Here is a 16,783-nt window from a genome sequence, read left to right on the forward strand (position 1 = left end):
ATTGATTAAAAAATACAGCACCACCCACTACTTATAGAAAGCAAAAAAGTGTTATTTTTCAAATTTTAGCTCTCTAGCACTTCTTATAACCTCCCTCTAGTGTTACTTTCTTTGGGGAAATAAAGAAGTCCCCTCCTTCAATAGTTGTCCTGGGTTCAGCCAGGACAGGGTTAATTTTCACAAGAAGCCAGGAGGGGACACAGCCAGGTCAGCTGACCCAAACTGGCCAAACAAAACTATGCTCAGTTCTGAGGGGGGGAACTGGCTGGGGGGAAGTTAATCTCGGCTCCAGAGTGGGCGGTGAGTGTTGCTCCATGTGTTCTGCTGTTTGTTTTGTATATTCTTCTTATTAGTATTGTTGTTGTTATTGTTCACTTCCTTTGCTGTTCTGTTAAACTGCCCACGAGTTTTGCCTTTTTCTTTCTATTCTCCTCCCCACCCCAGCAGGGGGAGGGGCAATAGAGTGACTGCATGGCCCTTTGCTGCTGGCCAGGGCCAAACTGCAACAACAGTGCTGGATTTCTAGTCTCTGCTGAGTCAAAAAAGCTGTAACCAAAAACCTACAACACATATCTGCACCAAAAACACTATTCCTGCCTAATTTTTGCACAGTATACCAAGTTTTCTGGCTCTTACTTGGGAGCACAAGAGAACTAAATATCTGTGGTAAATTATCTGGCTTACCAATTACCCATATCAGATATTATTTCAGCAGAAATGAAGAAATCTAACTGGAATGTTGTTGCCTGGCAGCAAAAAGAATTGCAAGAGAAGTGTTAAGATTGGCCTCAATGGAAAATTAGTAGGAATGTCTGGGTGTGAAATCACCAGAAAAAGAGGGAAGGAAGGCCCTGAGTACATCCCCCCCACAAGGTTTAGCTGCTGGACTATGGTGGGTTAGCCTTGGCTAACAGCCAACACCACACACGCCCCACTCCACCCTCAGCTGCTCACTCACTCCCCTCTCCCACGAGATGGGGAGAAAACCAAAGGAAGATGAAAAGACTCATGGATCAAGTTAATGACAGTTTAATAGGGAAAGTAAAAGCTGCACACACAAGCAAAGCAAAATAAGGATTTAATTCACTACTTCCCATTAGCAGGAGGATGTCCAGCCGCTTCCTGGAAAGTGGGGCCTTAGCACATGTAATGGCTGCTTGGGAAAACAAATACCATAACCATGAACGTCTCCCCCTTCCTCCTCCTTTTCCCAAACGTTTATTGCTGAGCACAATGTCATATGGTATGGACTATCCCTTTAGTTAGTTGGGGTCAGCTGTCCTGGATGTGTCCCAGCCTCTTGCCTACCCCCAGCCTACTTGCTGAGGGGGCAGTAGTGAGTAACAGAGAAGGCCTTGACACTGTGCAATCACTGTTCAGCAACAGCTAAAATATCAGTGTGTTATCAACACTGTTTTGGTCACGAACCCAAAGCACAGCACCATACGGACTGCTATGAAGAAAATTAACTCCATCCCAGCCAGATCCATTATGTGGCCTTAAAATAATGACTTAGAAGAATGCTCAGCAGAAGTTTCCCCCAACCCTTTTTCCTTGAGAGCTGCTTTTAAGCCGAGGTTCTTGCACCTGGCCCTGCATGAGCTACATACACTGCAGTTGTGTTGCGGCTATGCCTACACATGAGCTTTTACCTCCCCAGTTCTGACCCACTGACTCAATCTCAGCCCTGTCTCATCACTACAGACTTGCCTGGCGATCACCAGACTGTGCCACTGCCCTGCCTGTGCTGGGGTCACCCTTGGCTCCCCTTTCCTTGCAGGGCACCCTACTCTTTTGGCTCCCTGACAGGCTATAAGAGCATATGTTAACATCACCTAGATTTACAGGTCATCGAGATCCTAGCACACCCCTACCTGCAGCTTATCAGGATACCCAACTTGCAGAAAAGAAGGGCAACCTAAAAGAAGTGATAGCCCACATCCAGACTAAAAGATTCAAGCCATTAAGAGATAATGGTGGGAAAACAGAAGAGAGTAGGAGCCACAAGACACTCAGATAAAGAGATACAGAACAGAAACAGTGAGCAAATCCTACTGACTCTCAGAGATGTCCAACACAGGATGGACAGACAAAAGATTGTAAACACTTGTCAACTGCTTAAGCATACAAAAAGGCCCCAAACCAGCACACAGCTGCCAAATGAAGAACAACCCAGGAGACATGAGGAGGACTCAGTAGCTGGTGGGAATCCCTTATCAATTAAAATAATCTTGAACAGGTTACCCAGATACAGTCATCTTGGTGCCCGACTGCTGGACAGACCACTTGGGACTCACTCATGTTTTGATGCCTGAGAGGGTAAGCGTGAATGAGCTTTACTTCAATTTTATTTTAAAATTAAACCATCTTCCCTCCCCATAAGGTCTCTCATTGAGATTTGCTACATTGTTGCAACATCATTTCCTATGGCTGCATAGAACTTTAAATAATAAACTTTGTTGACACTGTACTGGCTCCCATGCAGACCTAGCTCAATTATCTCTTCCATATAATTACAAAAAGAGGAAAAAAGAATAGGATGAAGAAGAAGCAGGAGCAGCAGGAAACCTACAGACAGAGCCAGTTTAACACTCATCATGCATGTGCTGGAATCATAGAATCATAGAATCATTCAGGTTGGAAAAGACTTCTAAGATCATCAAGTCCAACCATCCACCCAACACCACCATGCCTGCTAAACCATGTCCCGAAGTGCCATATCTACACATTTTCTGAATACCTCCAGGAAAGCACGGTACAAACACATTGAGAGTCTCTGCAGCATTGCAAAGAGTGGGTCTGTGCCATCCTCTGTAGAGAAATCCTGGATAATCCAGGATGCAATCATCAGGGTGCCTCAGCCCTACTGAATTACATGAACAAACCATGATCAGGATACTCCAGCCTCACGTTATTCCAGATAACACCATCAACCATAGTTCACTGAACACTTCAGGAAATGGTGAACTTCAAACTTTTACTTAAACGCTGCTGGGCTTTGAAGGTCCCTGATGTTAGGGGAAGCCATGGTTGTATATAAATAGTGCTGGGAACCCATAACAATAAGCAGCATCTTACCAAGTCTTTCTCTCTTTCCAGTGGGATTTGATGATGCAGTGGAGGTTTTCTTCTATTACAAATCTTTCAACAGAATGACTGCCAGGCATGATAGGGCCCTATTAAAATGGAATCAAGATTGATGAAAGATCACTGTAGAAAAACACATTTTTTTAATATGCACACACACACATATATATATATAAAAAAAAAAACTTAACAGATTGAATTAGACACTCATAGAGATTTAACACCAGCAAGTTTTAGAGTCAAGAGCTAAAAGACAGGATTCAAACTTCAGTACAAAGTTACCAAATACAACATTATCATAAGAAAATATTTTGGACTTTCGTACCAGATTTGTACATGAATCATGTAAAAATCTTATAAACAAAGAGCCAGCTATGATTTCAACTGCACCCATATTTAGAGTGAAACAGTTTTTGTGCAATTTATAGTTTGTTAATTTCATGTACAAGATTTAAGTATTTCTATATTTAGGCAGCTAGGACCATGCTAAACAATTGACATTTTGCATCTTTTGTTTCTTGAAGTTACACAAAATTATTATACATCGTGAGTGTATTAATACACACTTCATCTTTTCCAGTTACAGCACAGAAGATCAGAGCGATCTGGGAAATGACAATGCAGCCTGTTCCAGTTGCAAAGTGGAAACACTGCAGCTTTAATCATCTCAATGTTCTACCTTTATGCTGGTTATAAAAACATAGTTTAATAGCTAGCTTAGCAAACATGCATTACTTCATAATTAGTCCACAGTGTGGCTTAGCTGTATATTCACTGTCTGTTACTATGCATCAGCTGATGCAAGAACTCAAGCTGCAAGAACTTGATTGCATACCAGTACCCTATTATCCTTTACAGCCTTGCAAAACTAGACCCAAAGCATCAGAAACCTACATTTATAGCAAGTACAATACTTGCAAAAGATAACTATTTCATTAGCTCTGAGAATGATCTTCCAAAAACCCAAAAGAAATAGTTCCAGAAACATCCTAAAAAGTAGGATAAAATGATTTCATAAGCACACTGTTAATTCTTTGCAATGTGCTCACATTTATGTATCAATGTTCCAGAAAACACAACTAAATGGCCCTGAGATTACTGTATTTATTTGCTCTTCCCATTGTGGCTATCATAACAGCTCTGTTCACAGAAAGGTGGAAATTTTGACTAGGCAAGAGCAATCTCACCATAAAACTGAAGAACCATAAAGGTATACAGCATGCAGGAGCGACTATAGGGCATACTGGCAGAGGAGTGGTGTTGCATGTAAAAGGGAGCACAGATGCAAATCACATCAACAAGCTAAACATGTAAATAAATAACAGAACCCTGATGAATTGAAAGGATCACAACCTTGGACCTCAGGAGGGCTAACTTTGCCTCTTCAAGGACCTACTTGGAGGAATCCCGTGGGTCAGGGTTCTCGAAGGCAGGGAACTCCAAGAGAGCTGGTTGCTATTCAGACACCATTTACTCCATGCTCGGGATAGGTGCATCCCTCTGAGCAAGAAATCTAGCAAAGGAGGCAGGAGACCCACATGAATGAGCAAGGAGCTTCTAGCGAACTCAGATGGAAGAGAAAGGTCTATGGAATATGGAAAGAGGGACAGGCCACTTGGGAAGAGTACAGGAATGTGGTCAGAGCATGCAGGGATGCAACGAGGAAGGCTACGGTCCATCTGGAATTGAATCTGGCAAGGGATGTCAAAGACAACAAGAAGGACTTCTTCAACTACATCAGCAGCAAAAGGAAGACCAGGGATAATGTGGGGCCGCTGCTGAACAAGGTGGGTGTCCTGGTGCCAGAGGATGCAGAGAAGGCAGAGTTACTGAATGCCTTCTTTGATTCAGTCTTCAGTGCTACGGCTGGCTCTCAGGCATCCCATGCCCTGGAGGTAAGAGAGGAAGCCTGCAGAGAGGATGACCTTCCTTGGTGGAGGAGGACTGTGTGAGGGATCGCTTAAGCGATCTGGATGCCCACAAATCCATGGGCGCCAATGGAATGCACCCACGAGTGCTGAGGGAGCTCGCAAATGTCATTGCTGAGCCACTCTCCATCATCTTTGAGAGGTCCTGGAGGACAGGAGAGGTGCCCGAGGACTGAAGAAAGGCCAGTGTCCATCCAATCTTCAAAAAGGGCAAGAAGGAGGACCCAGGGAACTACAGGCCGGTCAGCCTCACCTCCATCCTGGGAAAGGTGATGGAGCAGCTCATTCCAGATGTCATCTCTGAGCAAGTGAATCATAGAATCATAGTGTTATGGTTTGGCTGCGGCCGGCAATTAAAGCGCCATGCGGCCGCCCCTCCCCCCACCGGGGTGCGGAGGAGAATGGAAAGAAACAGGCAGAAACTGGTGGGTCGAGATAAGGGCAGTTTAACACAACAGCAAAAAAAGGGAACAGGAACAACAATGATACAGATAAGGAGAAAACACAACACAAACCGCACAACCCATGGAATACCCTTCTCTGTTTGGCCAGGTGGGGTCAGCCCGTCCGGCTGTGCCCCTTTCCGGGATTCCGGTGAAAATTAACCCTGTCCTGGCCGAACCCAGGGCACATAGGTTGGAAAAGACCTCTAAGATCATCATGTCCAACCATCCACCCAACACCACCATTCCTGCTAAACCATGTCCCGAAGTGCAATATCTACATGTTTTTTTAAAACCTCCAGGGATGGGGACTCAACCACTTGCCTGGGAAGCCTATTCCAAAGTCTGACCACTCTTTCAGTGAAGAAATTTTTAGTAATATCCAATCTAAACCTCCCCTGATGCAGCTAACGGCCATTGCCTATCCTATCGCTAGTTACCTGGGAGAAGAAACCAACACCTGCCTCACTACAACCTCCTTTCAGGTAGTTGTAGAGAGCGATAAGGTCCCCCCTCAGCCTCCTCTTCTCCAGACTAAACAGCCCCAGTTCCCTCAGACGCTCCTCATAAGACTTGTTCTCTAGACCCTTCAGCAGCCTCATTTTTCTTCTTTGGACATGCTCCAGAAACTCAATGTTCTTCTTGTAGTGAGGGGCCCAAAAGTGAACACACTTGAGGTGTGGCCTCACCAGGGCTGAGTACAGGGGCACGATCACCTCCCCACTCCTGCTGGCCACACTATTCCTGATACAAGCCAGGATGCCATTGGCCTTCTTAGCCACCTGGGCACATTGCTGGCTCACGTTCAGCTGGCTGTCGACCAACACCCCAAGGTCCTTTTCCACCAGACAGCTTTCCATCCACTCCTCCCCAAGCCTGTAGCATTGCATGGGGTTGTTGTGACCCAAGTGCAGGACCCAGCATTTGGCCTGGTTGAAACTCATACAGCTGACCTCAGCCCATCGATCCAGTCTGTCCAGATCCCTCTGCAGAGCTTTCCTACCCTCAAGCAGATCGACACTCTCGCCCAGCTTGGTGTCATCTGCAAACTTACTGAGGGAGCACTCAATCCCCTCACCCAGATCATTGATAAAGAGATTAAACAAGACCAGACCCAGAACTGAGCCCTGGGGAACACCACTTGTGACTGGCCGCCAGCTGGATTTAACTCCATTCACCACAGCTCTCTGGGCTCGGCCATTCAGCCAGTTCTTTACCCAGCAAAGAGTACACCCATCCAAGCCATGGGCAACCAGTTTCTCCAGTAGGATACTGTGGGAAACGCTGTCAAAGACCTTACTAAAGTCCAGGTAGATGACATCCACAGCCTTTCCCTCATCCACTAGGCAGGTCACCTGGTCACAGAAGGAGATTAGGTTGGTCAAGCAGGACCTGCCTTTCATAAAGCCATGCTGGCTGGACCTGATCCCCTGGCTGTCCTTCACATGCCCCGTGAGCGCACTCAAGACAAACTGCTCCATAATCTTCCCCGGCACCGAGGTCAGGCTGACAGGCCTGTAGTTCCTGAGATCCTCCTTCCGGCCCTTCTTGTAGATGGGTGTTACATTGACAATCCTACAGTCCTCTGGGACCTCCCCTGTTAGGCAGGACTGCTGATAGATGATGGAGAGTGGCTTGGCCAGCTCCTCCGTCAGTTCCCTCAGCACTCTTGGGTGGATCCCATGCGGCCCCATAGACTTGTAAGTGTCCAGGTGGACAGATGAAGCGAAGAAGGCAGTACCTCAGCCTTTTCTTCATCCTTGTTGGCAATATCGCCCTCCACATCCAATAAGGGATGGAGACTCTCCTTGGCCCTCTTTTTGTTGTTGATGTATTTGTAAAAACATTTTTTGTTGTCCCTTACAACAGTGGCCACCCTGAGTTCTAGCTGGGCTTTTGCCTTTCTAATTTCTTCTCTGCATGACCTAACGAGACCCATGTACTCCTCTTGAGTCACCTGCCCTTTCTTCCATAGGTGGTAGACCCTCCTTTTTTTCCTGAGTACCAGCAAGAGCTCCCTGTTCAGCCAAGCTGGTCGTCTTCCCCGCCGGTTCGTCTTGCGGCACATGGGGACAGCCTGCTCCTGTGCCTTTAAGACTTCCTCCTTGAAGAATGTCCACCCTTCCTGAACCCCTTTTGCCTTCAGGACTCTCTCTCAAGGGATCCTCTCAACCAGCATCCTGAACAGGACAAAGTCTGCCCTCAGAAAGTCCATGGTGGTGGTTTTGCTGACCCCCCCTCTTCACCAGAAACCGAGAACTCTGTCATTTCGTGGTTGCTAAGCCCAAGACGGCCTCCAACCACCACATCTCCCACCAGTCCTTCTCTGTTAGTAAACAGCAGGTCTAGCGAGGCACCTCCCCTGGTCGACTCACTTACCAGCTGCATCAGGAAGTTATCTTCCACACACTCCAGGAACCTCCTAGACTGTTTCCTCTCTGCTGTGTTGTATTTCCAGCAGATGTCTGGTAAGTTGAAATCCCCCACGAGAACAAGGGCTAGTGATTGTGAGACTTCTGCCAGCCTCTTGTAGACAACTTCATCTGCCTCTTCATCCTGGTTGGATGACCTATAACAGACCCTCAGCAGGATGTCTGCCTTGTTGGCTTTCCCCCTCATCTTTACCCATAGGCATTCGACCTTGTCATCACAATCGTCGAGCTCTATACAATCAAAGCAGTCCCTAACATACAGTGCCACCCCACCACCTCTCTTTCCTTGCCTATCCCTTCTGAAGAGCTTATAGCCATCCAGTGCAGCACTGCAGTCATGAGTCAACCCATCATGTTTCTGTGATGGCAACCAAGTCGTAGCTGTCCTGCTGTACAATGGCTTCCAGCTCCTCCTGTTTATTGCCCATGCTTCGTGCATTGGTGTAGATGCACTTGAGCTGGGCTGTCGATCTCACCCCCAATCCCGGCATGCCACACCTGGGCTCATCTCTAGTAAGCTGGGTGATGGCCCCTTCCCCCTTCGAATCTGTTTTAAAGCCGTCTCGATGAGCCCTGCCAGCTCATGGGCAAGAATCCTTTTTCCCCTTTGAGACAGCTGGACTCCATCTGTCGCCAGCAGGCCCGGTGCCATGTAAACCTCCCCACGATCAAAGAAACCAAAATTCCACCAATGGCACCAGTCTCTGAGCCACCTGTTAATCAGGTGAGTTTTCCTGCCCCTTTCAGTGCTCTTCCCTGCCTCTGATGGGATGGAGGAAAACACCACCTGTGCCCCTGATCCTTCAACCAGTCACCCCAGTGCCCTGAAGTCCCTTTTGATGGCCTTGGGACTTCTTTCCGTGACCTCATCACCGCCAACCTGCATTACCAATAGTGGGTAATAATCAGAGGGCTGCGCCAGACCGGGGAGTTTCCTAGCAACATCCCTAACCCGGGCCCCAGGGAGGCAGCAGACTTCCCTGTGGGATGGGTCTGGTTGGCATATCGGGCCCTCTGTTTCCCTCAGAAGGGAATCGCCTATGACAGTTACCCTCCTTTTTTTCTTAACAGGGGCAGTCGTAATGTGTGGGGCTGACTGACTCGTCCTAGGCAACCCCCTGGATCCTAATTTGCCTGGCCCTCACGTTCCAGAGCCCCATATCTGTTGCTTAAGGACAACTGGGGAGATGACGGAGGCCAGGAGGGGATTCACCTGCCGCCCCGAGCAGGGACCTGTTTCCATTCCCCCCTGTCTCTTGGGTCCACTCTTTCTGCTTGGTGGAAAGACTGTAGGGGGTCCTCTGCTTCTTGTGGAGCCGCCTCCTGCTGCCTTGGCCTCAGGGATGGCAGGGTGTGGCTCCACCAGTCAATCTCCCTCTCACACTCCCGGATGCTCCTTAACCTCTCCACTTCCTCTTTCAGCTCTGCCAACAGGCTGAGCATATCATTTACCTGGTCGCACCGAACACAGCTGTTGTCTTTGCTGACCTCCGGTACGAGTGCAAAGCTCAGGCACTCCCTGCAGCCGGAGACCTGGACAGCTGTCTGTTTGTGCAGAACCTACATGTCCTGGGTTCAGTCAGGACAGGGTTAATTTTCACCAGAATCCAGGAAGGGGCACAGCCGGATGGGCTGACCCAACCTGGCCAAACAGAGCAGGGTATTCCATACCATGTGCCATCATGCTGGGTTCTGGTGGGGGGGGAGCTGGGCAGAAGGAACTCACTCGCAGCTCGGGAGCGCGCGGCGGCGGTGGTTCGGGAGAGCGGCTCTGTTCTGCGGTCTGTTTTGTTTTGTGTATTCCCCTTATCTGTATAGTTGTTGTTCCTGTTCCCTTTTTTTGCTGTTCTGTTAAACTGCCCTTGTCCCGACCCACCAGTTTCTGCCTGTTTCTTTCCATTCTCCTCCGCACCCCAGCGGGGGAAGGGGTGGCCGCATGGCGCTTTTGTTACTGGCCACAGGTGAATCATAACATTAAATTTGGTGCCGAAGCATGGGGCGGGGATTATGGCAGCGTGTTTTAAAACGGCTTTCTTAGTTTTTGTTATACGCATTTATTGTGTTAGTTAAATAGTCACCGGCAAAAAAGTTTCTGTCTTTGATCAAATGGCTCTGGTATTTGAATCCGTACTTGCTGTACATGTTCCCTGTGGTGATGTTCATTACCTCGGGGAAAAGGATTAGGATGACAGTTTTGCTGTACTGTATGATACCAACTTATGACATGATAACATCACTGTGCATGAAATTAGGCTTGTATTTGCATGCAGCACTGCGGTCATTTCCGTACCTTGGATCCTATTTCTTAGAATCTGTTAATAATAGAACCCACTCTATGGGGAAAACCAGAGGGGATACCTTCCCCCACTCTTTCACCCCCCCTCTCTCCTTCAGGCTGGTCCTAAGGGCTTTTGAGAATTTCGAGTACCCGTGGGATGCTCAGGCCAGCACGCTCCTATTGTTCTGCCTCCTGAATGAGTTTTGGGTCTTGTTTAGGGTTAAACAAGTAGTTAACAACTTCGTGCAGAGACCTGCCCCGGGGCTGGATACCTCTGAGCAAGTGGGTGTGTGGGATGGCATGGGTAAGTACCTATGGCAGTGGACACCCCCTATGTTATTTAAATTCACCCCTGAGCAAGTACAGAATCCGGACAAACTAGTAAAATATCTGCAAAAAGTGTGCTGCCACCCTGGGAACTCCAGAGAGACACAAATCACCGCCACGTGCTGGGGTCTGGCCCATGCCTACCGAGCCATGTTCAACACTGTTCAGTGCCTTAAAGGGGAAAGGGGGGGAAATGAAGCGGCAGGCACTGCAACTGGCGCTGCCCCCCCCAGCCGGCCCTGAGCCCATCCAGCCCAGCAGGCAGTCACAGCCACCCCGACCAGCAACACCACTGCCACTGCCACGGCTGTATGGTCTGCCTCGGTTTCCCCAGCTGGCATGGCAGCTGCTCCAGCTCCAGCCACAGGCATCGCAACTGAGCCCAATGACTAACCTGTGCTGGTTGCACTTGCCCCTGTAAAACTAAAGAAAGACGCAAAGAAATCAGATCGGTCCGGGAAGGATAACAATGAGCCAGGGTCATCGTGTGAGACAGAGACAGAGATCATCACCCGGTCCCTGTCCCTGAGCGAGCTGCGAGACATGCGGAAAGATTTCAGCTGCCACCCAGGCAAACACATTGTCACCTGGCTGCTGCGGTGCTGGGATAACGGGGCCAGCAGCTTGGAATTAGAGGGCAACGAAGCCAAGCAGCTGGGATCTCTGGCCAGGGAATGGGGCATTGACAAGGCCATTGGGAAAAAGGAACAAGTCCTCAGCCTCTGGAGGAGACTTCTGTCAGGCGTGAGGGAGAGGTACCCCTTCAGTGACGATTTTGTATGCTATCCTGGCAAGTGGACCAATATGGAGAGGGGTATTCAGTACTTGAGGGAATTAGCTGTGTGGGAGCTCGTTTACCATGACACAGACGATGAGCAGGTACCCACAGACCCAGATGAAGTCCAGTGCACAGCATCTATGTGGAGGAAGTTTGTGCAGAGCGCACCATCCTCATATGCCAACTCACTGGCAGTTGTAAACTGGAAAGGTGAGGAGGCACCAACAGTGCATGAGGTGGCTGTCTGACTCCGGCAATATGAGGAAACTCTCTTCTTCCCTTGTCTCAGCTGTGGAAAAACTGGCCCGGGAGGTCCAGCAAATCAAAGAGAATATGTCCTACTCCCCACCTGTGCGGGCCCGCATCTCAGCTATTAGGGGCAAGCGTTCCTCTGCTCAGGAGAGAGGATACAGAGACTACACACCACGGGGCACCCTGTGGTTTTACCTGCGTGACCACGGAGAGGACATGAGGAAGTGGGATGGAAAACCTACCTCAACCCTAGAGGCACGAGTGCATGGGTTGCGAGGTAAAACAATCACAAAAGGGGATTCTGTTAGGAAAAATGCTGCTCCAGTTTCCAGCAGCCAGCTCTCCTGGCCAGGTAGGCAGTTTGATCTTGATTCCGATCCTCTGGAAGGGACCTCCAAGTCATTTTTACAGCAGGTGAGCAGCAATTTCTCTGATCAGGATTAGAGAAGCCCTGCCTCCACCCAGGTGGAGGAAAGGGACAACCGTGTTTATTGGACGCTGTGGATTCGGTGGCCTGGCACGTCAGATCCACAAGAGTATAAAGCTCTAGTGGACACTGGTGCACAGTGTATTTTAATGCCATCAGATTTCAAAGGGTCAGAGTCCATTTGTATTTCTGGAGTGACAGGAGGGTCCCAAGAGCTGACTGTGTTGGAGACTGAAGTGAGCCTCACTGGGCAGGAGTGGCAGAAGCACCCCATTGTAACTGGCCCCGAGGCTCCGTGCATCCTTGGTATAGACTATCTTAGGAGAGGGTATTTCAAGGACCCAAAGGGGTATCAGTGGGCTTTTGGCATAGCTGCTTTGGAGACAGAAGAAACTAAACAGCTGTCCATTTTGCCTGGTCTCGGAGGATCCTTCCGTTGTGGGGCTGCAGGGGGTTGAAGAACAGCAGGTGCCAGTCGCTACCACAACAGTGCACAGGCGACAATATCGTACCAACCGAGACTCCCTTCTCCCCATTCATCAGCTGATCCACCAGCTGGAGAGTCAAGGAGTGATCAGCAAAACTCGCTCACCCTTTAATAGTCCCATATGGCCAGTGAGAAAATCTACTGGAGAGTGGAGACTGACAATAGACTACTGTGGCCTGAATGAAGTCACACCACCACTGAGTGCTGCCGTTCCAGACATGCTAGAACTTCAGTATCAGCTGGAGTCAAAGGCAGCCAAGTGGTACGCTACAATTGACATCGCTAATGCATTCTTCTCCATCCCTTTGGCAGCAGAGTGCAGGCCACAGTTTGCTTTCACCTGGAGGGGCGTCCAGTACACCTGGAATCGACTGCCCCAGGGGTGGAAACACAGTCCCACCATTTGCCATGGACTAATCCAGACTGCACTGGAACAGGGTGAAGCTCCAGAACATCTGCAGTACATCGATGACATCATTATATGGGGTGACACAGCGGAGGAAGTTTTTGAGAAAGGGGAGAAAATAGTTCAGATCCTTCTGACAGCTGGTTTCGCCATTAAGCGAAGTAAAGTCAAGGGACCTGTGCAAGAGATCTAGTTTTTGGGAATAAAATGGCAGGATGGGCGCCGTCAAATCCCAATGGATGTCATCAACAAAATAGCAGCTATGTCCCCACCAACCAGCAAAAAGGAAGCACAAGGCTTCCTGGGTGTTGTGGGTTTTTGGAGGATGCGCATCCCAAATTACAGCCAGATTGTAAGTCCTCTGTACCACGTGACCCGGAAGAAGAATGATTTTGAATGGGGCCCTGAGCAACGACAGGCATTTGAACAAATTAAATGGGAGACAGTTCATGCCGTAGCCCTTGGTCCGGTCCGGTCAGGGCAAGATGTTAAAAACGTGCTCTACACCGCAGCCGGGGAGAATGGCCCAACCTGGAGTCTCTGGCAGAAAGCACCAGGGGAGACTCGAGGTCGACCCCTGGGGTTTTGGAGCCGGGAATACAAAGGATCTGAGGCCCGCTATACTCCCACTGACAAAGAGATTCTGGCAGCATATGAAGGCATTCGAGCTGCTTCAGAAGTGGTCGGCACTGAAGCACAGCTCCTCCTAGCACCACGATTGCCGGTCCTGGGCTGGATGTTCAAAGAGAGGGTCCCCTCTACGCATCATGCCACAGATGCTACGTGGAGTAAGTGGGTCGCGCTGATCACCCAGCGCGCCCGAATGGGAAACCGCAGTCGCCCAGGAATTCTGGAGGTAATCATGGACTGGCCAGAAGGCAAAAATTTTGGAGCATCGCCAGAGGAGGAGGTGACACGTGCTGAAGAGGCCTCACTGTATAAGCAGCTGCCAGAAGATAAGAAGCAGTATGCCCTGCTCACAGACGGGTCCTGTCGCATTGTGGGGAAGCAGCGGAGGTAGAAGGCTGCTGTATGGAGCCCTACACGACAAGTCGCGGAAACTGCAGAGGGAGAAGGTGAGTCAAGCCAGTTTGCAGAGGGGAAAGCCATCCAGCTGGCTTTAGACACTGCCAGTCGAGAGAAGTGGCCAGTGCTCTGTCTTTACACCGACCCTTGGATGGTGGCCAATGCCTTGTGGGGGTGGCTGCAGCAATGGAAGAAGAACAACTGACAGCGCAGAGGCAAACCTATCTGGGCTGCCCCATTGTGGCAAGATATTGCTGCCCGGCTGGAGCAGTTGGTTGTAAAAGTCCGTCACGTGGACGCCCACGTCCCTAAGAGTCAGGCCACTGAAGAACATCAAAACAACCACCAGGTGGATCAGGCTGCTAAGATTGAAGTGGCGCAGGTGGATCTGGACTGGCAACATAAGGGTGAACTCTTTATAGCTCGGTGGGCCCATGACACCTCGGGCCACCAAGGAAGAGACGCAACATACAGATGGGCTCGTGACCGAGGGGTGGACTTGACCATGGATACCATCGCACAGGTTATCCATGAATGTGAAACATGCGCTGCAATCAAGCAAGCCAAGCGGGTAAAGCCTCAGTGGTATGGAGGACGATGCCTAAAATATAAATATGGGGAGGCTTGGCAGATTGACTACATCACACTGCCACAAACCCGCCAAGGCAAGCGCTATGTGCTCACAATGGTGGAGGCCACCACCAGATGGCTGGAAACCTACCCTGTGCCCCATGCCACCACCCGGAATACCATCCTGGGCCTTGAAAAACAAGTCCTGTGGTGACATGGCACCCCAGAAAGAATTGAGTCGGACAACGGGACTCACTTTCGTAACAGCCTCATAGACACCTGGGCCAAAGAACACGGTATCGAGTGGGTGTATCGCATCCCCTACCATGCACCAGCCTCTGGAAAAATTGAAAGGTACAATGGGCTGCTAAAAACCACTTTGAGGGCAATGGGGGGTGGGACTTTCAAAAACTGGGATACTCCTTTAGCAAAGGCCACCTGGTTGGTTAACACCAGAGGGTCCACCAACCGGGCTGGTCCTGCCCAGTCAAAACCTCAGCGCCCAGTAGAAGGGGATAAAGTCCCTGTAGTGCACATGCGGAACATCTTAGGGAAGACAGTCTGGGTTAGTCCTGCCTCGGGCAAAGGCAAGCCCGCCTGCGGGATTGCTTTTGCTCAAGGACCTGGGTGTTCCTGGTGGGTAATGCAGAAGGATGGGGGAAGTCCGATGTGTACCTCATGGGGATTTGATTTTGGGCGAGAATAGTCCATAAATAAATTGTATAAAGTTAATTGTTAAATAGCCCTGTCACTGTCTGTTATCACTATTATAATTGTTACATGTTATACCAGTAGTATCATAGTAAGAATCGTCCAGATTAAAGAAGGATGGACTTTTTGATGAACACCTAGCAGAGCACAGCGATGATGGGACTGGACCTGGTTTTCAACAACTGGCACCCAGCAACTTCATTGAGATCGACATCTCCAACCTGCAGACTGTGGGCACGGGCCGCACCAGATACATCAGCCATGAGCTCCGGATGCAACAAGCGACTGCCCATCACCACACATCACCTCTCCTGCCACGGAAGACCGTTACGACAGATGGAGCCTGAAGTCATGGATTAAATGAACACAATGGACACTTTAGAGTGATGATCCATAGACTAAGGGAATGATATCTGGAGACAGGAGAAGTGGTGGTGATCAACTGGACAATGGGGGACCTGGGCATGACGTAGATGGTATAGAAGGGGTGGATATTGTCCTGGGTTTGGCCAGGACAGGGTTAATTTTCACCAGGAGCCAGGAGGGAACACAGCCAGGCGGGCTGACTCAACCTGGCCAAACAGAACAGGGTATTCCATACCATGTGCCATCATGCCAGGTTCTGGTTGGGGGGAGCTGGGTGGAGGGAAGGCAGTCGCGGCTCGGGAGCACGCAGTGGCGGCGGGCGGGAGTTGAGAGTTGCTCTCTGCATTCTGCTGTTTTGTTTTGTGTATTCCCCTTTTTCTGTATCGTTGTTGTTACTGTTCCCTTTGTTTGCTGTTCTGTTAAACTGCCCTTATCCCGACCCACCAATTTTTGCCTGTTTTCTTTCTATTCTCCTCCGCACCCCAGCGAGGGGAGGGGCGTCAGATCAGCCGTGTGGCCCTTTTGTTGCTGGCCACAGCCAAACTATAACACTACTTTTAAATAACTTGGTAACAACAAGGGCCATCAATGAAAAACTGCAGATAAAAAAAAAAAAACTTGAGAAACTTGATGTCTGGGTGTTGAAGCAGAAGATAACGATAAAATGACTGGTTGATTTTTGTCTACAGATTGGAAAAATAGACCAGCTTCACATATAAAGTGGTGATGAGCACTGAACTGCCCTCTGTTGTTTAGGAAAGCAAACTTGGTTGTGACATAGTTCTATACAAACCTTATCTCAGTATTCAATAACAGACTGGACTTATCAGAAAAGGAATAGGGAACAACACTGAACACTGTGCCACTGTATAGGTTCATAGTGCATCCACATCTTCCATTCCGTATGCAGTTCTAGTCATACTCGCCACTCTCCCCTCCCCCAACAGGATATAGCAGTATAGCAGAACTGGAAAAGTTTCCGAAAAAGGTGATGGCAGTGACCTAGGGTATAGAACAGCTTCTGTATAAGGAAAAATTAGACAGGCTACTATCATTCAACCTAGAAAACACACAGTTGAGCCAGGATATGATAGAGATTTTTGTAAATGATTAATTGCCTAGAGAGGTTGGAGAGAACAAATGTTTGTTGTCTCTTCTAGTGCAAGAACTGGGGGCCACCAAATGAAACTAACAGGTGGAAAAGTGATTGGGGAAAGCATTGTTTTTTTCTTCCCCTATGCCTAAATTCTCTTGTCAAAACATCT

The 16,783-nt window shown here is 49.1% G+C and overlaps 1 protein-coding gene across 2 annotated transcripts in view; it reads right to left on the reverse strand.

The window, feature by feature from the left end:
* The window catches only part of LOC142365564 (nuclear cap-binding protein subunit 1-like), an 89,810-nt gene that overhangs the window by 61,465 nt on the left and 11,562 nt on the right, over nt 1–16,783 (reverse strand). For both annotated transcript variants that reach the window (XM_075446443.1, XM_075446442.1), the window contains exon 9: nt 3,079–3,176. In XM_075446443.1, the coding sequence (XP_075302558.1) occupies nt 3,079–3,176 (98 nt within the window). The remainder of the gene's footprint in view (nt 1–3,078; nt 3,177–16,783) is intronic.

The sequence above is a fragment of the Opisthocomus hoazin genome, chromosome W (genome assembly GCF_030867145.1).
Source record: "Opisthocomus hoazin isolate bOpiHoa1 chromosome W, bOpiHoa1.hap1, whole genome shotgun sequence".
NCBI classification, from domain to species: Eukaryota; Metazoa; Chordata; class Aves; order Opisthocomiformes; family Opisthocomidae; genus Opisthocomus; species Opisthocomus hoazin.